Source organism: Dunckerocampus dactyliophorus, chromosome 5 (assembly GCF_027744805.1).
Source record: "Dunckerocampus dactyliophorus isolate RoL2022-P2 chromosome 5, RoL_Ddac_1.1, whole genome shotgun sequence".
Taxonomy (NCBI): domain Eukaryota; kingdom Metazoa; phylum Chordata; class Actinopteri; order Syngnathiformes; family Syngnathidae; genus Dunckerocampus; species Dunckerocampus dactyliophorus.
In genome coordinates this window covers 28660902-28686401 of record NC_072823.1, presented here as the reverse complement: position 1 = coordinate 28686401, position 25500 = coordinate 28660902, and the positions used below count along the sequence as shown (strand labels likewise).

The following is a 25500-nucleotide window of genomic DNA, read 5'->3' as shown; positions in this document are numbered from 1 at the left end:
CAGTAATGAGACGCAGGAGTCCTCAGAGGTGCAAGCTACTGCTGTGCACGGAGGGAGCGGACCTTTTCAACGCCTCGCCGCGACTCCCAACACAGTCAATTACCTCGGCGGGGCGCGTGATTGATGGCGGTGCAGGCAGGCAGCAAAGGCGCTCCCTTCCCACGCCGTGACAAATGTTCTCAAACCTTAAACCTCACTTTCTTTCCGCAAAACCTCATAATCCCGCAAGCCTCCAGGCTATTGATCACGTGGATCAATAATGACTGTGCACAGACAATGTAAACGCCTTGTATATCCTTGAAAACAGGCAACACAATTGAGGAGTTTGTTGTACTTGTGTTGCCATCTTTAATGGTTTGTGTGTGGAAGGAGAATGAGTGTGTATGCGACATCTTTTCATTACAATGTAGTTGGGAGTCGTGCAGAAAATACATATCCTGCCACAAACAATGTCGCACTGAAAAGGCTGCGGGTTTATGATTTTCAATCCTTTCCACCCATCTTCTACCACTCATCCGAGGTGGTGTCGCAGGGGCAGCAGCTCCTCTCGGTGAAGGAGTCGTTCTCCATGGCTTCCGCACATGAGTGGTGAGCTCATTGGAGGGAGTACGCATGTTGTCTCTTCGTGCTGTACCCGACCAGGACCCATTGGTGTAGGCCCGGCCACCAGACGCTCACCATCATGCCCCACCTGCAGGCCTGGCTCCAGAGGTGTGATCCGGTGACCCGTGTCCAGGCAAGGGAAAACTTGGTACATTGAGCTACTCTTTGTCTGGTCCCTCCCCTGGGACATGTTTGTCATGGGTGACCCTACCAGGGGCATAAAAGCCATCGGCACGTGCAAACTCCTCCACCACGATAAGGTGATAGTACAGGGAGGAGTGTTGATGATTTTAGTCATTTTAAACATGCTTAACAGTGTACATTGATGAACACAATTTGTAATTACAATTGAACGTGTGTGAAAAGAATCAGAAATGAGGACACTAGAAGGATGCATGCAACATTGGTGACCCTGACGTCATACTACTAGTTGAATCCCTGACCACATTGTGCTTCAAATTTTGCAGCTTCACTCCATCATGGCTTTTCAGAAATATATTAATTCTGTTTTGCTGTTGAATATTACATGTATTACACATTAAAAGATGTGATGATATGTAGGATTCTACACTGGTCACTTGGTGTCAGCAATGTTACATTGATGAGACAATAGCCACTGCAGAAAGTACTGTACGGAACAGGAAGTGAAAAAGGAACAACGACAAGGAACTCATCCAATGCTAACATGTGTGTCTTATTTATGTCTTATTTTTATCTTATTAGTACTACTATATTGGGTAATAGGATTGTAAAGTTGACTATAGTGGTGTTATTTCATGCCTAGAGGGCACCAATAATGTTAAAAACCGTATTTAGAAGATCTTAAACAGGTTTTCTATATTCCAAAAATATTCCACTTATAAAAAAGGAAAACTCCTTTGTGGAAATTCACTTATCACGTCGGGTCTGAAACCAATTAACCGCAACAAACGAGGGATTACTGCATTACTCATTTTTATCCTTTTCTTTTGATATTAGAATGTTGGTAACCTGGTACAGTGGTGCCTGGGTTTTCGTTCAATTTGATTTGTTCTTTTTTTACGTCAAATGAATGTCTTTTCTTTTTGCGATGTGAATGAACTACTGACCTGGGGTAAGAAACTGCACCCCCATGTTGTAAATGCGTTTATATTAGGGTTGCTTGGTCTCTCCGAGGTATGGCCCATTGCACTCCTCACTACGTCACATTAACAGCATTGCTGAGTTGCTTCTCTGGTTTTTGCCCTTGGAGTGAGCCAGTTTGATTAAACTATACCATTACCAACAGATAGAGTTTGTAGATAGCATATTCATAATTCATAACCCAAGAAAATATATCAGTTTTTTACTTGGTTTAATGCAAACCTTTTTTTCTTTTTTTTTTTTACAAAATCTGCCATTCTTTTTGTGAGAACAAGCAGGACAAACATAACTTTAAAATAATAATAATGAAAAAAACTTAATTGAATGAAATATATGACAACGCTCTGAGACTATTGTGGTATGTAAATGAAGCATAAAAATAAACACCAGTAAAAAAAAAAAGATGCCAGACTGTGACTCGCATCCACATTCTGCTGTTCCCTTGTGCGTAGGCGCCAAAGGCGGTGACATTCATCGTGGACAGCAGGAGCTGTCTTCCAGTGAAAGGCCATGAGGAAGATGAAACAAGGAGAGACAGCAGTCGAAATCAGGTACAAAAAAAAAAAACACAAGAATGACACTCAGTAGAGTACAGACCTCTGCCAAGGTGTGTTAGCAAGCCACTTCCTAGTTCATGGAAAATTACGTAAAGCGTAACATTTGTGGGTTTTGGTCGGAGCGTAACGGTTCCATTGTGACACAGATGAGGGGGAATAAATTATTCTAGTGTTTATGTTTGTCGTTGACTAGATACCTGACTACTTCTCGTTTCATTGTTTGCTAGCAGACCATTTCCTGGTCCATGTAGGATGACGTCAAATGAAAAGACTGTATAATTTTTTCATTTAGGGACGGGGGAAATTGTTCTGTTGTGACTCAAGCGCCACAAAGTGAGTACAGGCGGTTCTCGGGTTATGTGTGAGTTCCATTCCTAGATGATTGTGACGTCAGTCGAGTTTTAGAGTAAGTGGGAACTTATACCGAAATGAACTCCCAAGTCAGACACGCTGTACACATGAAGGACACATAAAATACAGTAATAAAAAGATCAAATACAAGAATGAAATAAAACCATTATAAAAAACAAGAACAATTCCTTACTTTGGTTTTGCACACCGGAAGGGCGTTGCAAGGGAGGGAGACAGGCTTATTGGAAGAAGGAAGTCTCAGTAAGGCGGCCACTACACTGCTGAGTTATCACTGTCCATTTCATAGGAGCAGATCCTTTTACATGTTCAAAGATACCATGTTTATCCTTCCTGATGGTTCAGCAGCTTGGACCAGGCATCAATCTTGCAATGTGTAGTTTCTAGGGGTGTAACGATTCATCTACTACATCGATGTATCCATTTATATTCCTATGATCCGACTACATCTATCTGTGTTCCGCAAGTTGCCATTCCAGATGACATATATCGAGGTAGCAAGGAAATCAATCGATTGCATCAATACTAAGAAATAAAGCATTGGATCAGTTTGCCTGTCTGTGATGTCATCGCCATGCACCAGCAGACAACAACTCAAGGTCTCAACCGCTGGCCGCCTGACTCCCCTGTAAAACAAACTTTTGAGAACTTTGAGCCAATCTCCACTTCTCTTCTTAAAATATCAGTCCAACAGTTAAACCCCACCAACTGCCCTCTAGACGTTATCTCTGCAAGCATAATGAAGGAGGTTATAGATACCGTTGGTCCCAGCCTTGTTCTTTTTATGAACAGCTGTTTCAGGCTGGGTATTGTCCCCACTGCCCTTAAGCAAGCTGTAGTTAGACCACTTCTTAAATAACCGAATCTAGACCCATCAAGTCTGTCCAACTTCCGTCCAATCTCACATCTGCCCTTTCTGTCCAAGGTCATGGAGAAACTTGTCCTCTCACAACTCCAGTCATGTTTGTCTATCCATAATATTGTTAACAAATTTCAATCGGGCTTTAGAACCCGTCACAGCACAGAATCCGCATTATTGAAAGTACATCCTCACAGTCCTTGATGCTAAAAACTCTGTTGTGCTAGTGCTTTTGATACTGTGGACCACTCAGTCATCATCTCCCGCCTGTGTTGGCCTACGTGGGTCTATGCTTAAATGGTTCATGTCATATCTCACCAACGGGACTATTACATTAGTAATGATCAATGACTTTTCCTCTACAACTGCTCCCCTCTCCTCTGGCGTGCCCCAGGGTTCCATCCTTGGAACCCTGGGGCACACATTTCACTATCCATTTTAAAGTCCTTTTATTTGTGTTCAAGGCCATTAATGGCCTTGCTCCAGCATACTCGGCTGAGCTTTTAACGGCCCGTCACCACTCCAGGGCCCTGCGCTGTTCTCAACACACAACATTAGAAGTCCCGGACATGAAGTACAAAAAACGGGAGGATCGCAATTTTGCGCGTTTGCTCCCACACTTTGGAACTCCCTTCCACCTGCTCTACGGTCTATTACAGAGTTATCCCTTTTTAAATCTCATTCGGAAACTAATTTATTCAGACTGGCTTTTGACACATGATGATTATATGTATTTTAGATTGATTCTGTGCCTGTATTTTTATTTTGTTTTACTGTAGTTGTTTTTATTATATCTTATTCGATCTTACCCTGTTCTTATTTGCTATAACTTGTTTTTACTCTTGTGAAGCACCTTGGACACCATTGGGATGTTGTAAGGTGCTATACAAATAAACTTTCATTTGATTTGATTTGAACAAAACATAGCATGGCGGACGGCAGACGACAAGCCGGGGAGCGACAAATAATTAAGCCAGCATTTCGGTCCAGTGTGTGTAAAAACTTTGGCTTTTTCAAAGAGGGAGATGTTCTAAATAAATCGCTCGCTGAACATACCACAGCAACACATCAAATCTCAGGCGTCATGGGATTTCACACAACACTGACTGTCCAGGCATCTCTCGTTCCCGCTACAGCAGCAGCGCAAGCTAACGTCAGCTCTTATTACACTTACTGTACTTCTACTGAAAATGTATTGAATATTGAAAATGAGAGCAGAAAAGGTTACCTCCTGTTAATTCAACCTGAAGTGTTGGTTGCACATTATTCACATAAAATGTGAATAGCAGGCTACTTCCTGGTTTGTAGAGAATGACGTAAGACAGGGGTAGGAAACCTATGGCTCGGGAGCCAGATGTGGCTCTTTCGATGACTGCATCTGGCTCTCAGACATGCAAATTTGTTTATTTTTATTTATTTATATATTTATTTTTCCGCTGACATTTTTAAGCAAATCATAACAGAAATCACACGTTCAAAACATAACATTTTCTTATGCATTTTAATCCATCCATCCATTTTGTAGCGCCATGTGGGTGTCCAGAGCCAAAGCCAACTGTCCTTCCGATATTTTCCGTGTCAGACACCAAAACTTGACTATTACTGGATAATGCCCGGGTTATTGAGAAGTCATAAAGCAAACTTCCCTTCTTTAATCAAATGGTCAGCAAGCTAATTCTGCAGAGCCAACCCTTTTGACAAAGAAGATGGCAAAAAGAAAGAAAAATACGGAGTACGGTGCAAAACCATACAGCACCAGAAGTCGCATTAATGGTAAGAAGTATTTTATTTATCATTATTTATTTATTAGTTAATATTTCTTTAATTCTTTCTTTAATATTTCAGCTCAATGCTACTAAAATGACGTCATTTTTCTTCTGTTCTCATACAATTCCAGCTATTTTTCCAATTCTTCTGTTGTTTTGTTATTATTTTTATTCCGCCCTCTTCCTTCTCCGTTGTTGCAAGCCACGCCTCTATTTCTACAGCGAGTGTTGTGTTTTAGCACCAAAATTAAGCTTTAGTTAAATAATGGGAGCGCGTTTGTGACTACCAAACATCATAAACCAAGGACCACCTGTATTTACTGTAGGTCTGTCTGTGCGGTTGTTAGCAAACTAGCTAACACAGACAGCACGCTACCCATTTTAGGGCGCAGGAAAGATTCAATTGTGATTCTAATGGCAAAAAAGGGAAAATTGGCCACATTTTTATCCATATTTTGTGGAAAACTGTCTTTTTTTGCATATTCCTACTATCTAACTAACGCTACAAGGCAGTGGAACCATGTGATTTCTCCCAGCCAATCAGAAAAGAATATAGTTTTGAAAACATGAAACGAAAGGATGTTATAATTGTTTTAGATATATAGATATATATAATGTATAATTATAATAAATATAGCAACAGTTTAATAGTGAAATAAAATAATATTGGAGTGTGCAGGTGTTCTCAATGTCGCGAAGGACCTCCAGAGTCGCTGCGAGGTCTGACTCACAGTAAGAACAAACACTGATGGCTTGTGACCAGACAAAGTACATTAGCGGCGTCCCTCGCCTTGACAAAGGCGACGTTTCAGCACTGTTACCGGTGAGCCAAAAAGGCCGTCACGACACAACACGGCACTGCCTGCTGCTGTCATGTATTCCCCTAGAGGCCCCTTGTCTTTTTTTTTTTTGCATGGTGAAAGGTGATTATGGATGACGTCCGAAGAGCTCCACTCAGAGTCACTACGTCTTCCATGAGTTCAGGAGTCTTCAGAGACCACTTGAGTCAGCGTGCATCCCAGGTGGAGTCCATAGGGGGCGTCCTCAAGGTGAATACGCGCGACGCCTGTCAAGACAGTGAGTGACAAGTTCAGACTTCAAACTATGACAGCTGGAGATGTGCGAGTCATGAAATGAGTCGTTCAAAACTCACAAGTCTTGACTGAATCAAGTACCCGATTTGAGTGAGAGAAAGTCGAGTGCTGGATTCACAATTTGTTGCACATGTGCGAGTTTCTGCACATGCGCTCTCGCGCGAATCAAGTACGCCACTCAAATGAATCAAGTGCCCGACAAAAAATGTCCCTTTGCAACCCAAAGAAAAAAAAAAGAAAAACAGCAAAAAACCCAGCAAAAAAAAGTGAAAAAAGTTAAGTCAAAATATTTTTAAAATATTTATCCGAATATATCTGAAATGGAAAAAAGATGTAATTTTACTAAAATAAAGTAAACATTTTAGGAGAAAAAAAAAGTGATATTCTTACGGAAAAAAAGTCTCAGGTTTACGACAATAGACTCATAATATTATGAGGAAAATCAATGTCATTTTAACAGCATAGATTTGAAAGATTAAAGAAAAATGTGTTTATCTTTTTAAAAGTCATAATATTACGATAAGAACAATTATGAAGATTATTGATGAAGAAAGGAAAATTTATATTAAGCAAGAGCAAAAATGGGGAGCAGTTGATACTAATAATACACTTTTTCACCTGTATCATAAAGATGAGATGCATTGTTTTCTAAAAATATACAGTATATAAATTATTAGCATACAATGGTGTGAAAAAGTGTTTGCCCCCTTCCTGATTTCTTATTTTTTTGCATGTTTGTCACACTTAATGTTTCATATCATCAAACAAATTTACATATTAGTCAATGACAACACAACTGAACACTAAATGCAGTTTTTAAATGAAACTTTTTATATTAAGGGAGAAAAAAAATCCAAGGCTACATGGTCCTGTGTGAAAAAGTGATTGCCCCCTAAAGATAATAACTGGTTGGCCACCTTTAGCAGCAACAACTGCAATCAAGAGTTTGTGATAACTTGCAATGAGTCTTTTACACGCTGTGGAGGAATTTTGGTCCACTCATCTTTGCAGAATTGTTGTCATTCAGCCACAATGGAGGGTTTTCCAGCATGAAGCGCCTTTTTAAGGTCATACCACAGCATCTCAATAGGATTCAGGTCAGGACTTTGACTAGGACACTCCAAAGTCTTCATTTTGTTTTTCTTCAGCCATTCAGAGGTGGACTTGCTGGTGTGTTTTGGATCATTGTCCTGCTGCAGAACCCAAGTTTCTTTCACAGTTTGAGGTCACCAACAGATGGCCGGACATTCTCCTTCAGGATGTTTTGGTTCCATTTATCACAGCAAGTCTTCCAGGTCCTGAAGCAGCAAAACAGCCCCAGGCCGTCACACTACCACCACCACATTTTACTGTTGGTATGATGTTCTTTTTCTGACATGCGGCATTACTTTTACGCCTGAAGTAAAAAAGTTCAACTTTTGTCTGAGTATTTTCCCAAAGGTCTTGGGGATCATCCCGATTTTTCTGGCAAAATTGAGATGAAAATTAATTTTTTTGTTCAGCAGTGGTTTTGGTCTTGGAACTTTGCCAAGCACACAGTTTTTTCCCAGTGCCTTTCTTATGGTGGAGTCATGAACACTGACCTTAACTGAGGCAAGTGATGCCTGCAATTCTTTGGATGTTGTTGTGGGGTCTTTTGTGACCTCTGGAATGAGTCGTCACTGCGCTCTCGGGGTCACTATTGGTCACTATTGGTTTTTTTCTCCCTAAATAATAAAAACTTCCATTTAAAAACTGCATTTTGTGTTCAGTTGTGTTGTCATTGACTAATATTTAAAATTGTTTGATGATCTGAAACATTTACGTGTGACAAACAACAACAACAAAAAAAGAAATCAGGAACGGGTCAAACACTTTTTCACACCACTGTATTACAAAATATGTAATATACTTATAAGTGTCCCTTGCATCCTTGCATCATTTTTCAGTACGCAGCCCTCAGTGGAAAACGTTTGGACAGCCCCTATCTACTGTGTGTTACTGAAAACATGAACTATTTCTTTTGACACAAGATTGCTGCAGTCTTTTCTCTCAGGGACTTTTTGTTCTTTGTCGTTTTTGACTTAAGTGCTGCTCCGATACCTTGTGATATTGTCGACGTCACGGACTGCTAGTCTGTAAGAGAATAAAGAAATGACGCAATATTATTGTGTTAAATATAATGTTGTTATTGTAGGATATACACAAAGCAATCATTGACCTTATTGAACACAAGGGTGTGCATATGTGGCACTCTTTGTTTATCCTTACAGTTGTGACTAGCCACATGTTATTGGACTATATTAAGAAACAAACATACTTCAGGCCAAATGTGGCTTAGCTTAACTTCTTTGTTGTTTGCTTTGCACAACAACTTCTCTGTTAAGAGCAGCAGGTTTATGTTGTTGTACCTTTTCTGGTGGGCTTGGATTGACTGGCAGCCACCGTGGTCAGGTCTGCAGGGAGACCCACGTACACGCCGCCATAGTTCCTGCGTGGACAGGAAGTGAGTGTAAAAATAAGGACACCATGGGGGTGTGCTGAGACAACTAGAAGCATCAGGATAAAAGGTGTTATCTATTCACAATTATAACCATCTGCCACTGGACGAGGCTACGTTTAATTGAGCGTCAAGTCTTAAAAGGTACCTTCTTTTCTCATCGTCTGCCAAGGGATCTTCTGTCCTGATTGAGAGAAGAAGCTTTTGTCAGCTGCAAGCCTTTTTCTAGTGCACTCAGTAGCTGTGATGCATTCCTAACAATTAGGCTTCATGCTGCCATTGAAAAGAAAATCACACTTTTTTTTATTTTGCCCAACCATGCACAATCCTTATGTGAGACAAGAAAACACATGGGTCTCTCTTTTCTGTGTGTTCTCAAGATACAAAAACAGCTAAAAAGATATTCCGCCTAATAAAACACCTCAGAAAACCTCCAACAAGGTTTTATGGTTTATATCCATGCTGTGCGCATGTAGTAACAGGCGCATTCATGATAACATGTAATACTTACAGTATTTTTCTGTGTTTTGGTCACTTTAAGTATTACTGGAACTTCCATCCTGGGTGCATTGATTTCACATCGCAAAATAGAAAGGAGCGCTAACTTTTCCAAACTCAAAAACAAAGCCACAGCAGCAGTAGCGGCAGCTCCAATATGTAGCGTTGCCTTTCAGTATTGGCCTTGCGCGTTGTGAGCATGGTGCTATGAACGTGTGTGTGCCAGTTGCTAGCCGGTGTGGCGTGGTGTCACAACACCAGTAACATAGTTCTTTGGTGTAACAATTTTAACGATAATAATAATAATAATAATAATAATAATAATAACAATGTTGCTGTCGCTTGGTTAATATGCAGGTCACATTATGTAAATGTAGCGTTTTTGGTGGTTTTTAAAGCATTTTTCAGAAGCCTTTATAGGTAGAACAGGTAAGTCCCATTACGTGCATTCATAGCTGTGTCTTTTCAGCTGTTTTTATATCTTCAGAACAAATAGAAAAGAAAAAGACGTGTGTTCATGTCTCACATAAGGATTGTGGACGATGGGCAAAATTCCCTCAAAAAGTGCAGTTTTCCTTTAAGTGGTTATGTATTTATTTGTTTGAACTCGTGCTCATGGTTTTATTTGTTTCAGACATTCGTAACAACTTAAACATCCCAATACTACTGTTGCACAATTCAACATGTCCGAAAGGAGCTTATTTAACCCTACCCTTTCGATTTAAAATTCCCAACTTACTGACAGTAGGGATACTTAGATTGATCGGCCACCGATCAGTAGTGGCCGATTTTCGTTTAAAAATTCCTGATCGGCAAATGCCGATAAAACTCCGGCAATGCCGACCACCTGTGGCAAGCACTATTGCAGCTCGCAGCGACCCTTTTGTGCAGTGTAGTGTCTTGACCTACAGTAACTAACGTCTTGTCTTTGGCAGTGACGTCCTCCCACTTTCTTTCAAAACAAAAACAATCGTCAACATGCCAAAAGTTTGTGGTGGGGCTAGCATGCTAATGGCATTTGAAGAACAACACTTGACGGAGTACGGTGAGCTTTGGAGGCTCACGATCGAGGCAGCCAACGCAGCCATGTGGCTGACACTCGCCCATATGTGTGTGGCTAAGCTAATAACCCGAAAAATAATTGAATTCATCGGACGAGAAGAGAAGCCTTTCTCAGCAGTGGAAGACACCAAAGTCTCCTTAAAGAAGGCATCCCATCCTCTGGAAGTTTCAGAGTGATATGTTATCTTCATAAAGTAAATAAAATATGTTTTTGTGGTTCCTTTTGTTCATATGATATAGTATATGATATGATATATCAGGTTCCCCGCTCCCCCTTTATTCATGAATTACTAATTTTATTAGTAATTACTTATTTTTGGGCCTCTCGGCAGTCAAGGGACTTTGGAATTGTCCCGACTTTTCCCCTTTTTATGGCACCCCTGGCCGAATAGCACTCAACATAAATGAATTTATAAATGTATAATTAATGTGATCGCTATCTGTATCGGCCATTTTCAGTCCTGGATGATCGGTATCAGAATCGCTGGTATAAAACCCTGATGGGAGCGTCCCTATTTGTTCACTTCCTGTGTTTTAAATGTTACCACTTTCTAGTAGGGTGTAAAAAGGAATAGAGGATTGTGACAATAGACCGATAGCTTATGCAGTGGCGAAAGGAAAGGAAAAAAGACGTGTTAAAAAATGAAAAAAATAACTAATAGATACATAAGATAATAATATAATATCAGTCATAAAAAATACAAAGTAATAATATCAAAAATAATGATAATAAAAGAACATATTCCAAATATAGTTCAAATAATACATACATAGAAAATGAAATAAATCTCAATCAATAAAGAGATTAGAGATAAATTTAAAAAATACAGGAGTAAATAATGTTTACATAAATGCAGGATATAGACCGAGGGACCACATAAAAAAAATAGAGAAAATGCAGGGGCCACTATATTTATTATATACATAAACCCAACCCAATGTACTGTAGGTCCAAATATGCAAAGAAGTTCATTATATTTAAGAAGAGAGAACCGGTTCCATTCCTACAATTGTGATGTAAGTCGAGCTTTAGCGTAAGTCGGATCTTACACCGAAATGTTAACGAAATAAACTCTGACGTCACTCACACCATACACAGAACACATACAGGACATATACTGTAAAGTACAGTCATAAAAAGATCAAATGCAAGAATTTAATGAAACAGTCATACTCCTTACTTTTATCCCTGTGGAAGGGGCGTTGCAAGGGAGGGAGAGACAGGCACATTAATGAGAGAACTACGCTGCTTAGGTTTCAGTGTCCATTTCATACAGATTTCATGCAGACCCTTTCCCATGTTCAAAGACGCCATCTTTATCCTTCGTGGTGGTCGTGGCGTTTAAGTGGTTTGGAAGTGTTTTTACGGCGTCTAATTTTGCTTCATTTTTCACTTTCCCTTTCTTTGTTGCAGAAGAAGAGTCTGCATCACACTTGGGAGACATAATGGAAGTTAAAGTTAAAAAGTGAATCCAAACCAAATAAAGTGACGTCCTTCCTCAGTGCGACGAGGTATTACTCCGCCAAAGTATTCCTTTATTCTTTAAACGTCATAACACGCAACGCCGTAACATTCAACAGTTAAGCTTTTTCGTTTTGCAACTTGCAATAGTACTTGAATATGCCCTAGGGCTTGGGTCACCAACGTTTTTTCTTGTTTGAGCTACTTTTACAAAATGAAAATGGCCAAGAGCTACTCATTTTTGTAACACTTATTTTTATAGCTTATTTCGAAAATGCTTGTTTTTGTCACGTTCCACAGGCTCTTGTTTGTTGCCCCTGTCTCCCGTGCCTTTTGTGTTTCTGTCCATATCCTATGTTCTGGTTGGAGGCGGAGCTGCTGAACGCACCTGAACTTGAGTGCCTACGCCACTACTTAGGCTGACTACTGACAGCTGGGGAACGCCGCATTATTCCTTCGCTACACCACGCTCCAGCTGCATGTGTTCCTTAGCTCTATGTACTGTTTCAAGTTTCTTACGAGCGCTCAGCAGACTCTGCCTTCAACCGGCATTATTTTGTGTTCTATTTTTCATGGTGAACCTGTTTGTCACCATCGCCTTTTGTTATAGTTTAATTAAGCAGAATAAATTCTGTGTACTCACACCTGCCTCAGCCTCTGCATTTTGGGACTCCAGACCGGCGCCTCACAGCACCGTTACAGTTTTACCAGAACATGAACAACATGCTGGTGTCCACAACTCACATTTTGCATTTCAGAATGCATTTCTTTTTAGTGTTCTCACATTATTAACTGAAAAGCTGAATGAAAAGCAGGCTTGAGGGCACAAAAAAGGAGCTGCGGGCTGCAAATGGCTCCCGGGTTACACTTTGGACACCCCTGGACTAAGCAGTAACTTACTGTCTCATGGGCCTGCCTACCATTTAATCCCCTTCCAAACGTGCCACTTTTAATGACAACAATAATACACTTTGGGGAGGTACTAGTCCCCTTAATAGTGTGTTTCATATAATCCGTGTGTGTGTGTGTATGTGTGTGTGTGTGTATTTGGTGATATTTTGCTGTGTAGTACAGTCTTAACAGACTGCAGTCAGCTCTCATGAGTCCTGCACCGCTCTGATGGTTATCAAGGAGCACACACACACGTAAACACGCATATACAGTATGTGCACGCTAAAATGATTCCAGGAAACATGCAGCCCCTCCCTTGGCTTTGATAAACGTTGCCTATTAAAAGCAAAGGACAGGCTGCCCTCTTTGTAAGATACGCTAAATATGAGGGGGAAAAAAAACATCTTTCATGGTCACAAATCCATGCGTTTATTTCCATCGGCCATTTGATGCATTTCATCAAGCGGAGCATGTGATAGGGTAACGATTAGAAATGCATATATGAGTCAGGGCAGATGTTTTTCCACACATGAAAGCGTTGGCTCAAATGTAACAATCTTTAAGGTTGACTTTTGCTTGTTTCTGTGGCAAATACTGCATTTCACCATGAGACATACTGTAAAACCGTGGTCCCCAACCCCCGGGCCACGGCGCAGTACCTGGCCACACAGAAAGAAAAAATAATTTGCATTATTTCATTTTTTTTAATGTTTTATTTTGAAAAGTGGCCGGATTCTCTCTGTTACATCGGTCTCACTTGACGCATGTCCATTGTGCGTGTGCTAACTTGATCTCATGCCGCACAGATAGACTACTCCTGTATTTTTACCATTTTTCTTTCACCTCATATTTGGTCATTTGGTTTGCTGATACAATGTGGGAATGCATAAAGGTAAGTTTTGATGACTTATTGAGTGCTAATGTGCACATTTGTCTCAAGTTAATTCATGCTAGCACACTGCCTTTTACCACACACGTCAAACAGCCATGTAATCATCTCTCTGGAAACACTTGGCTGGAACTTGAACTGGTGGATGGTGGGTCAGCATTCATGTTGTGCTTTTAATTTGATGTTATTCATGACTTTACACAATACATAATAAATAAGATAAATTAGATCACTATAATGTACGAACCAATCCCCCCCCCAGTAAGTAGAGGTCGGCTGCCCCATCATAAGAAGTATCGCTATCATTTTGAACCGCTCCACGTCGCCAACTGGTGGTTAAAATCATCTGTTAGAAAGTTGATTTTTACTTGTTTCGTGACAAATACTGCATTTCACCATGAGACATCCCGTAAAAGACAATATTAGCTTGTGAACCTCTCCACGTGGCCACACGGTGGTTAAAATCATTTGTTATAAGGTTCATTTTTGCTTGTTTTTATGACAAATACTGCACTTCACCATGAGACATGCTTTAAATACTAGTAAGTAGAGGTAGGCTGCCCTATCATAAAAAGTATCGCTATCATTTTGAACCTATACACGTCGCCAGCTTGTGGTTAAAATCGCCTGTTTGAAGGTTGATTTTTGCTTGTTTGTGACAAATACTGCGCATTTTGCCATGAGACATACTGTAAAAGACATTGGGCCTCATTCACGAAACATTCTTACGCACAAATGTGTTCTTAAAGCCTTCTTACGAAATTTTTGGCATTCACGAAACGTGTTCTTAACTCACAGTTCTTAGATCTAAGAACAAATTCCACGAACGCTCAGGAGGACTCTTACGCACAAGCAAAGCTTGCACTTTCAATGCGCAATCGCCCTCATGATGGATTTTGCAACTTGATCCCAAAAAATGTAGTGCAAATAAAATATCCCAACAATTATTTATCATCAAAACAACTAAAATATACTCCATGGATAAATATATATTCAAATCCCAATTCATCAAAAAAAAAAAGTAGCTGGCTGGACGTGCGCTGCGCAGAGAGAGAATGTAAAGGGACCATTAGATTTATTTGATTATATATTAATTATAATTAATTTATAATTAATATTTGATTTCCCGCTTCAGGCTTCAGGCTTCCCTCTCTGTTCTTGCAGGTGTGCAGGATCATCGGAATAACATCGCAATGAAACGTGGTGTGTCTATTGCGCACGTAGCACCCCCAGATAACGACATGCGCCCCCAGCCACGTCTTGAGCCAGAGCACGGGGCTGCTGTATTAATTAGGCAGCGTCTAATCAAATGTAACCACAGAAAAAATACATTGTCACACACAAACTATGTATTTTGACTTTATTTTTCCATCATGATTGTGTAAATATTTTCTAGAGTTTCCGAAATGGTTTGGTTTCTGATTGATGGCCCACCTCCCGTTTCCTCCAGATCCCTCCCGCGCAGTTGGCACATTTTTGACCTTATATAGGAAATAATAGGCGGTGACCTATGCAAATTAGGGCTCACATGCACGTGCATCCCCGTTGGCATTCATCAACCTAAGAACAGCGGTGCGAACGATTATCCCTACTTAAGAACATGTCGTGAATGTGGCGCAGTTTCCAACCCGCGCCTTTTTAAGTACACTTCTTAAGAAGACTCTTAAGAAGATGTTCGTGAATGAGGCCCAATATTAGTAAGTAGCGTTAAGCTACGACTGCACTGCCCCGTAATAAGAAGTATCTTTTACGATTTCGAACCTCTCTACGTGGCAGTTAAAATCATTGGTTATAAGGTTGATTTTTGCTTGTTTTTGTGACAAATACTGCATTTCACCATGAGACATACTGTAAAAAAAAACAGTGCTAGTCAGCACTGACCCCTAATAAACAATTTGAACCGCTCCACATGGCCACTTGGTGGCGGTTAAAATCATCTGTGCCCTATTTGTATGTACAGAAGCTCTCAAATGATAATATATATATAAAATATAATATATAATACATATATAATATATATTAAAATATATATACTGTATATATGTACAGTATATATATATATATATATATATATATATATATATATATATATATATATATTATAATATATAATATAATATATTATATATATAATATAATATTTTTATCTATATATAAAGATTCAAATAAAATATCATAGAGACATATACAGTACATTAGAAATAATTGTATAAATAACATTTTCTAAACTAATAATTAGCTGAAATTCAATTTAAATGTTCTTTACTGAAATATTAATATTAAGACATCCCCAGAAGCTACAAACCAATCATCTGTGGGTACAAGCCACGTATTTCAAGCTAAACAACAATGGCAAGCGGGGTGAGCAAAAACGGTGGTACGATACTTGCAAAAGCATGCAGGTGGTACTTGGGGTGACAGGAGGATTGATGTACTTACACATCTTTGGAGGCTTCGGCTGGCCCTGAAAGTGTAGAAGAAGAAGAAGTAGAAGAAAAAGAGACCATTAATCTTCATTGTCAGTTTACTGTTAACATTGCAATTCAACCAGTCCCGCCCACTACCTCTTTGATGGATTCATATACAGTACATGGTGCTTTTGCACTCCAGCATCATCGAATAATTGGCTTTATATTCATAAATCCTGGCACAACAAACCAACCACCTGTAGCCTCCTGCCGAGAGTCGTCATCGGTGCATCACTGCAACATTTCAGAACACGGATACAGAAAATGTGCCTCCTTACCGTGGCCAGCAGCCTAATGCTGGAGAAGTAAATACCTGAGAGCCTCTCCTCCATGGGTGTTGTTTGTTAGCATGTGGCATTATGGTACTGTATGTGTATTTAATGCATCGTGGTTTTTGCAGTTTCCCAAGTGAAAAAGCGACCACCGCAAACCCGAGACAACATGAAACGTAACGGGGTCTAAGAGTTGAAAAAACAATGACCCAGCGCTTAAATGTCACCGGAAGCCTCGCCTGGAGGTGATTTAAGGATGTTCTGAGGAGGCACGGACCTTGTTGACCTTGGAGTAAATCTCCTGATGTTGGCTTCAACTCAGAGAGAGAGAGAGAGTGCAACGTAGTGCCAGTTCTTCCGCAGTGTATTGGATAAGGGTGGTTATCGGTCATACAGGACAGCACCATTGTCGCTACCTTATGTATTGTTATAGCAGCAAGGCTACAATACATATGCAATATGTTATCATTGGAAAAATACCCCACAACAAAAGCATCTCAGCATATTAGACTGGAGACTCTGCATTAGTGGGAAAACTGTGTCATTTCCTTCTTTGCGTCAAAAAACATGCTTGAGAAGTCTGCTGACATGACACAGGGGCCCATTCATCGGCAAACAAAAGCTCATTCATACCCGAGGGATCGTATCTGCGTAAATAAGAGTGAGGATGAGCCGTACTATGTGTGTTGAAGCGGGTCACTTGAGTTCGGCAAAAAATACAGGAGTAAAAAATTTCAGCTTGAAATTGAGGGGGGCGTGGGGGATCTGGAAACAACTCGGATCTGGAAACCACAGAACCTGTCCTGACAATGTATGGAGGAAGTGAAGTATCATGCGTGGTCAGCGTCTATTAGGGCCCTATGATTTCCGTGTTAATGGAATTGGGGACAGAATCGCGGAATTGGCCAATAAAAACGGAATTTACTGTTAAACGTGGAATCTCGCAGAGATTGACATCATGTGAATGCAAGGCTGTCATCATGAGGAGAAGGAACGTTGGTGTGGGGAAGTATTTCCCCTGCAGACTGCACAATCTTGGCGGAATCACATCACAAACACTAACCCGCCCCTTCCCGAATGGCGAAACGGCGACCTGAAACACCTGAAAACTCCTCTTGTGGAGCTTGAATGGAAGCCAGCGGGGTTAGCTTAGTTTAGCAGCGCATGCTAGTGTGGCTGTGTGTGTACGACTCAAGCTGATGCGTGTATCTTCACCGCTTTAACGTGAGCAAGCGTTTTACAATGCCCGCTGACAACATGCAAGTTCTGAGTGAAAAAAGACAAGAGGCACGTTTATTCTTGCACCCACACAAAAAACACACACAGAACACACTTCCCGCCTTCAAAATAAGAGTGCTGTTTGCCACATCTCGTCTAATTGTGTCAACAAAGTAAGGGTGTAGCTTACATTAATAATGCAATTGGAAATGCATCAGTGGCTAAAAAAATTTTGACTTTTTTCTTGCTAGAACACAACTTTTGTCTCTTAATACTTTGAATTAATTCTTGTAAAATTACAGTGGGGTTTTTTTCCATTTCTGCTGTTGTTTTTAAAATTTTCCAATTATTTCAAATTTGTTCTCAGAATTTGGACTTTATTCTCATAATATTTTGACTTTTATCCCCATAATAGGTTGATTTTACTAACAATATTAACTCAAAATTATTATTAATTAATTACATGTAAATATCTAATTTATATATTATTATAAAATATACAATATATTATATACTGTATTAGGATAAGCGGCCTAGAAAATTGACGGGTGGATGCATAGATATTATATCTTTTATATCTTTCAACTTTATGCCATTAAAATGGCATTATTTTTTTCTGAAAATATTTAATATATTCTGTTAATTTTGACTTTATTCTTGTAAAATTACTGCTGATTTTTTAATTTTTGCTGTTGCAGTTAAATTACATTTTCAGAATGTGCCGCGGGCCAATAAAGAAACATCCACGGGCCGCAAATGACTCCGGTCCGCACTTTGGACACCTCTGAAGTAGAGGAATAAATAGATGAAAAATGGTATGGAAACAATAAAGATCTGGGCCCATATTCACAAGCATCACAAGGCTAAAAGTCGCTCTTAGTGACGTTTTTCTTTGAAAAATCTTAGAATTCATGGGTTTCTAAGATTTTTCTTAGAATTTTTACATGCTAAGATAAAAGATATTCACAAAGTGTCTTAGGCCTTAAAGAGCTAAGGCGGCAAAATGTTGTGAGTGGTGAGGAGGACTTTTAGGAAGTTACACGTGCAAAAGACAACGCATAACAATACAACGCACTGACCTCGTCACCGCCCGCTATGCTCCCATCAAATTACCATTGATTCAATTACCCTAACTCAACAGAATTACACTTCCACTCCTGGATAAATGCCCATTTCTAACCCCGAGTAGACCCCAACACTGTTTTAGATCAATGCTTGGTGGACAGTGTAAGCTCCCTTGACCACTCCAGATGGGGGTACGTTCCCTGCAGCTGGCTGATGCAGATGGGAATGGCTGTTTCAAAGTCCTGAGGCATGAAACAGCTTTCAATTTTCTTTTCTTCAAGTTTTTTTTCCAATCATTTTTTGGTTCATTCACCCAATTACTGGGATGAAATTGGTTCCAGACCCGACCGTGATAAGTGAATTTCCGTGAAGTTTGATTCCTTGTTTATACTTCAGGGGCGTCCGAAGTGCGGCCTGCGGCTGTTTTGTCATTGGCCCACCGCACATTCTAAAAATATCATTTAACAAGAAAATAGCAAAAAATTCTGCAGTAATTTGACAAGAATAAAATAGAATGCAAAATTTTTTTTTTATTAATAAAATATTACGAGTAAAAAGTCCTCTAACCAGAAAAAGTCAGAAATAACAGAACATTTTAGTAGCAGAAAGTTGAAATATTCCATCCATCCATCCATTTTCTATACCGTTTCTCCTCTTTAGGGTATATATATATATATACAGTCAAACCTGTCTTAGCGGCCATCTTTATAGAACGGCCACCTGTCTATAGCAGCCACTGCAAAATCCCCCACAGCAAATTTACATGTTATAGACCCTGTGTATAGCAGTCACCTGTCCAACGCAGCCAGCGGCCACCCATTTTGTCTCCCTTGGTCAATATCTGACCGCATATAGCGGCCAAATTACCAACTCAAGTAGAAGCTTCATGCACGAAAAAGTTTTGTTTGTCAATCAATGAAGCCGTCATGTGTAGACTTTAATTACTGAGTCCTAGCTCAGTCACAATCATTCATAAGATCCACACAAACTGTCAGTTGTTCCACATAAAAAAGCCATCTTCTTTGGAGCTTGCTATTTCCTGGTCAAACATGTAACTTTAAGAGCATTTACAACAAAACATTACCGCAAATTAGGCTGGGAACAGGACGTGCTCCCAGCGATGCTACAGTAAAAAAAACAAAAAAAAAAACAAAGCATGCATGCGGCAGCGGGAGCAAAACTGAGTTCTGTTGTACTTAATTGAAGTATTTTAGAATGTACTCACGTTATTTTTCATCAATCCTCATCCACAAATCCATCAAAGTCCTCATCTTCTGTATTCGACACAAAAAAAAAGCAGTCTTCTTTTCCGTTCGCTACTAGTCTGTTAACTTGTCAGTGTTATTCAGCTCCGAAGCAAAGAAGGAAACTTCTCCTGTTGCTTCTGCCAACTTTATTTATTGAACGCGGCCACCAGACAGCAGCTCAGAACACACACACATCTCTCAGCATCGTCTCTCCTTCCTGCTTGCCCACAAGGCAAAGGTTAAACAAGCCCCACTACATAGCTGTCCAGCCAATGCCTGTAAGAAATGACACCGTTTATTTCCTGGTGTGCACTGGTCAATACCGTAATGCCGCTTGTTGTGGGGAAGGAGAGACTCACGTCGCCGATGCACTTTAATGGCTTTATTAACAGCGGAGAACACTGCAGGACTTTACATCCACGCCAACATAAACACACTTCCAGACTCTCTCGAAACTCACAGCTAGCGCTGACACTAGCTCTCCTGCTCGGGACGCCCACCGTCACTTCCCGTCACTTCCTGATGAACTAAAGCTGTAATGACACACTGCCGTATAAAAAGTAAAATATTAAAAACAAGCGTAAGACATTACTAGCACAGCTTTGTTCTGTGGGTCGTGGATATATTCTATCAGTTATTATTAAGCCTCTAGCTTCCTTTTAGTAAGTAAAAACCTTGGCTATGATTGCACTACATTGTCATGTAGACCTACAAAGTACACTTGGAAGAACAAGAGGTGAATAAATGTATTGCAACTGATGTGAAACTGATGAGGGGTAGGATTAAATAAGCTTTGCTTCTTCCTACTCCTTTTTGGACATGCAAAATTGTGAATTGTACTATGTGATGTGCTACTGTTTGACTCATATGCATGTTCAGGATGAATTAAAATCATGAACCATGATAATAACAAGCCTAGTAGTGCCGTACAACTTTTATCCGCAGTGCCCTCTACTGGTCAACATTATTATTTTTTTTTTCCCTCTACTGGTCAACATTCAAACTGGACGCCAACCTGTCTATAGAGGCCACCTGTCTATAGCGGCCACTTTTGCAGACTCCCTCTAGTGGCCGCTATAGACAAGTTTGACTGTGTGTATGTACGTGTGTGTGTGTGTGTCTAAGTTGTAAAAGGTTGGGGGAACATCATAATGTGGAAATAAAGTCAAAATATTTGGGGAATAAAGTCATAATTTACGAAAAGAAAATGTTTTAAGATCATTTAAGAAAGTTAAAATATTTTGGAAAAAACGAGAGCAAAAAGGGCACAGAAAGCGCAAAAAGTGAATTTCATACTAATACATTGGGACAGTTCCTTGTTGTTGTTTCTTTCTTTTTTTGTGTGTATTTTAGTTCCTCTAGCCATCTTTGTGCTTGAAAATGCGAAATTTAGGCCCAAAATATGTAAAAATTTGCTTAAACGTGCAGGGTAATAATAGGCTGTGGTCAACCACAAAAGAGCGATTAATATATTTTGTAAAACCGTGATAAGGTGTGATGTGGCGAGGGACGACGGTACAGTGCCAAATTACAACAATGCTATCTGGAGGAACTTCCCGCATGGAGCAAGTCAGAAACATGCTCGCATTTCACTGACAAATACAAGGGAAAAGCATCTTGTCAGGAAGAAACCTCCAACAGAGCCCATCCAAACTGTTAGCACAAAGCTGGACGCATGCAGTTTTCTTGCTAAGTGGTCTAGACCCACCCCTAATTGGTTAATTAATCGATTGTCTTCATACTTTTCTCCTTAGGGCCCTGTCACACCTTGACGATTTTGGCAGCGCATGCCTGACGTGATCATTTTGATGGCATACGTTGAACTGCCGACTTTTTTTTTCCAATTTTTGGCGTATACATAGCGTATTCATAACGAGGTCGACGTAAACATGACGTATTAGTAACTTATATAGAACGTTTCTATAACTTATAGACAACTTATACCAACGAATGCGTAGCGTGTTGCCGGTGTTCACAACTTATGCCCAACGCCCAACGGCTGTCACACCTTGATGATTTAGCCAGCTTACGCCAACGTATGAAAAAAATTGGCCAATACGCTGGCGTACGTCCAATAAGTTGTGGGTAAGTTTTGTTTAAGTTAAGAGCACGCTGAGCATTGGCCAATTTTTTCATACGTTGGCGTAAGCTGGCTAAATCGTCAAGGTGTGACAGGGCCTTTATAGTGCACTTGAATTGAGTCCATTCGAACTACAAGCAAATTCTGCATTTCACAGAGGACGGCTTGAAAAAGAAAGAGAAAAAAGAAAATCAGGCTTCACAACGCATCTTAAAATCAAGCCCGGAGCAACTACTTGTATCTGTCAGTCAGCTTCAAACATGGGTGCTTGCCTTTATCCGATATAACCTGTGATAGCTGGGGTGACCAAGCGTCCACTTTTCCCAGGATGTCCTGAATTTGTTTAGAGAGATGAAAATGTCTTGGTTTTTCACTGGACCATCAAGCTGGATTTGCTAATATAGCTTTATATTTTGTAGTTATTTTTTGTGTATTTGTATTTCAAAAGGTAGCCATTATTTTCTTTTTCATTATTTTTGCTTTTTCTAAAACAAAAGAGACATTATGGCTGTCATTAACACGTATCAAAGACATTCATTTAGGCATAATAAAGCATGTCGGCTTCTGAGAAGGAGATCCAAATTTGTATCTTTGTTTATAGATAGTTTTTGTAATACAGTGTTCCCTCGTTTATCGTGGGGGATAGGTTCCCAAAATGGCCCGCAATAAGTGAAATCCTAAAGTCGATTTTTTTACAATGATTGTATATGTTTTAAGGCTGTAAAACCCCTCACCATACACTTTATACACTTTTCTCAGACAGGCAATAACATTTTCTTACATTTCTCTTGTTTAAACACTCTCAAAAAAGTTCAAACCTTCGTTTGAATTTTAATGATCAACCTTAATGATCAACAGAAGAAATTCTGAAGTCACTCACGCGAATTTCACTCATGTGACCGTGCCTTTTCGTCCTGGTGCCATTCCGCTGTACTGTAGCGTTTTTGTATCCTTTTTTAAAACATATTGCTGCAGACAAACTGAAGATTCATTTATAAGCTAGCAAGCTAGCAAGCAAGCTAGCGATGACACGGGAGACATGGCAGGGCTGCACGAAGGGTGATTGACAATGGTCTACAGCCAATCAGGACGCAGAAAACAATGGGCGGTGCAGACAGACGAGAGAGGGACGAGATAGACACTCAACTTCCCACAATGCAATTCTTCTTAAAGGGCCAGGCTCGGCCTGTAACAGCGTTCATAGGCTGTGATAAAAAATAAAGAAGCACTAAAGAAAATCCGCGAAAGGTGAACCACGATAGAGCGAGGGAAGACTGTATAACAATTTTCTATCCATACATAGCAGGTATACTTTCAATGCAATTGAGTAAACTTCAAAGTATTGTTTCAGTGTCTCCTTGCCGGCCCAAATGTTCTGGTTTACGGTCACGGGTCAGTCGCGGACCCGTTTCCAGTGGGTCGTGGGTCTTTGCCTAGCGATGTGACGGAACAAGTCTTTCGAACAACTCTTTTAAAAGAACGATCAGAACCGATTTGCAATTGTGAGTCGTTCTTACTCGCTCAGTCATTAGAATACCGTGCAAAATGCATTTGATTTCAGGAGTTCAGTTCAAAAAATGAGACCAATTAAAGGCTGAAGGGAAAGTTTTTGTTTTGAGAGATACTGGACTTTTTGTAAATGTTTCAAATTTTTGGGAGCTACTGACTTCGGGTTTTGGTATCAGCTGTGAACTGGTCATCAAAATGATTAAGAAATGAAGAAACACATTCTTGAAATACATCGGCGTGTGCGTAGTGACGACAAGCGTGGGTTGCCGCTTGCCATTAAGGGGTGAAAGCGGCAGCAATACCAGTTGAGAAGCGCTGATAAAGATAATGTGTGTTCATTCATCAAAGACACACACACACACACACACACACGCTGATAACCCTTCACAACACACTTCATTTACATTCTAATCACCTTCCAGCTTGGTGCGGATACACTCATATTCCTAAAAAACACTCACCCCCTCCTGAGGTGCTGGCGGCTGACGAATTCCCACAACCCATTTTTGCATCCACGCAGCCACAGTCCCGACGTCAGACGCCGGACGAGGAGAAGGAAGATGATGAGCAACGCATCAGGAGGAGGAGAGGCAAGGTTACGCTGAGAGTGAGGCGGGGAGCACATAGAGAGGGGCTTTTATATGCACACGGGGTGGGGCGGGGGGGACGGACGAGAGAGAGGAAGATGCTTCACATGATTTCCCTACACCCTGACATGGTTGCCCTGGAAACCAGGGAGGTGGGGGTGGGGTGTGGCGAGACCTAACCAATGGGGAGGCTTCTTTGTATTATTATGTTGTACAATCATTTACAGCACGTTGAGCTTTGAAGATAAACAAACATCTACTGGACAGACCGAGACCGCAATGGCGGTGGAGAGCCATTTTTGTTTTTTATTGGCCCGCGGCACATTATAAAGATATTATTTAACAAGAAAACTAGAAAAAAAATGCACAAATGGAAAAATCAGGAGTAATGTTATGTGAATAAAGTCAAAATATTATGAGAAATAAGTTGTAAACTAATACAAATCATAAACAAAAGCAATACAATTAAAACAAAAGACATTTTTGGAAAGGTGTCATATTATAAGACACAAAAAAAACAAAAAAAGTTGTAATTTTTTTTTTAATTAGGTTGGGGAAAAAGTTAAACTGTTAGGAGAATAAAGTTGCTCCAATTATCAGCGCCAATAGAACATTTGCAAGAAGAAAGTTGAAATAGTTGGAAGATTACAAAAACCAACAACAGCAGAAAAGGAAACTTTACGAGAATAAAGTCTAAATATTAAGAGACAAAAGTTGTATTCTAACTAGATAAAAAAAAGTGGCAATTTTAGGAGAAATGTTATGAAGAATAAAGTCATTTTAGTAGCATTGAGTTGAAATATTATACAAAAATACGCTACTTTTGAAAAGTATATGAGAAACAAAACAAAATGAAGTTGTCATTTTTGGAAAACTAGGTTGGGGAAAAGTTATAACATTATGGGAATAAAGTCTAAATATTACGGGAAGAAAGAAAATGTACAAGAAGAAAGTCTAAATAGTTGGAAAATTACGAAAAACAGTGGAAGTGGAAGATATTACGAATATTACGAGAATAAAGTCGTATTCTAAATGAGAAAAAAGTCACAATTTGACGACAATAAACTTGTAATATTATGAGGAAAAATAACGTCATTTTAGTAGCATAAAGTTGCATTATTAAAGAAAAAAAATACTTTTGTAAATTTGTAATATCATGAGACTCAAACCAGACTCCAAATAAAGCTGGAATTTTTGGAAAATTAGGTTGTAAAAAAAGTTAGTCAAAAGTTTAAAAAAAAAAAAAAAAAACATTAGTCAAATTATTATTATTATTATTATTATGAGAAGACAATTTACAAGAATAACGTTGAAATGGTTGGAAAATTACAACAAAAAAAAATGTATGAGACTAAAGTCAAACTATTAAGAGAAAAAATTGCATTCTAGCGAGAAAAAAAATG

At 39.7% G+C, this 25500-nt stretch overlaps 1 protein-coding gene across 7 annotated transcripts; it reads right to left on the bottom strand.

Moving 5' to 3' along the window:
- Window positions 1–1019: 1019 nt before the first annotated feature.
- Window positions 1020–24114, bottom strand: LOC129181832 (overexpressed in colon carcinoma 1 protein homolog). 7 transcript variants are annotated; one of them, XR_008570508.1, is made up of 6 exons: window positions 19900–20352; window positions 16091–16115; window positions 8998–9028; window positions 8761–8840; window positions 8453–8485; window positions 1020–6342 (listed from the first exon to the last, which is right to left on the bottom strand). XR_008570508.1 is itself a non-coding variant. In XM_054777492.1 (6 exons), the coding sequence occupies exons 1-5, from the start codon at window positions 24012–24014 to the stop codon at window positions 8481–8483; spliced, it is 189 nt and encodes a 62-aa protein (XP_054633467.1). In that variant the 5' UTR covers window positions 24015–24114; the 3' UTR covers window positions 1021–6342; window positions 8453–8480. The 7 variants fall into 7 exon arrangements, 3 of the variants coding, with proteins under 3 accessions (XP_054633467.1, XP_054633466.1, XP_054633465.1); XR_008570506.1 differs by lacking the exon at window positions 19900–20352 and adding an exon at window positions 23972–24096 and having other exon boundaries at window positions 1021–6342; XM_054777492.1 differs by lacking the exon at window positions 19900–20352 and adding an exon at window positions 23972–24114 and having other exon boundaries at window positions 1021–6342; window positions 8998–9033.
- Between the last annotated feature and the right edge of the window lie 1386 nt (window positions 24115–25500).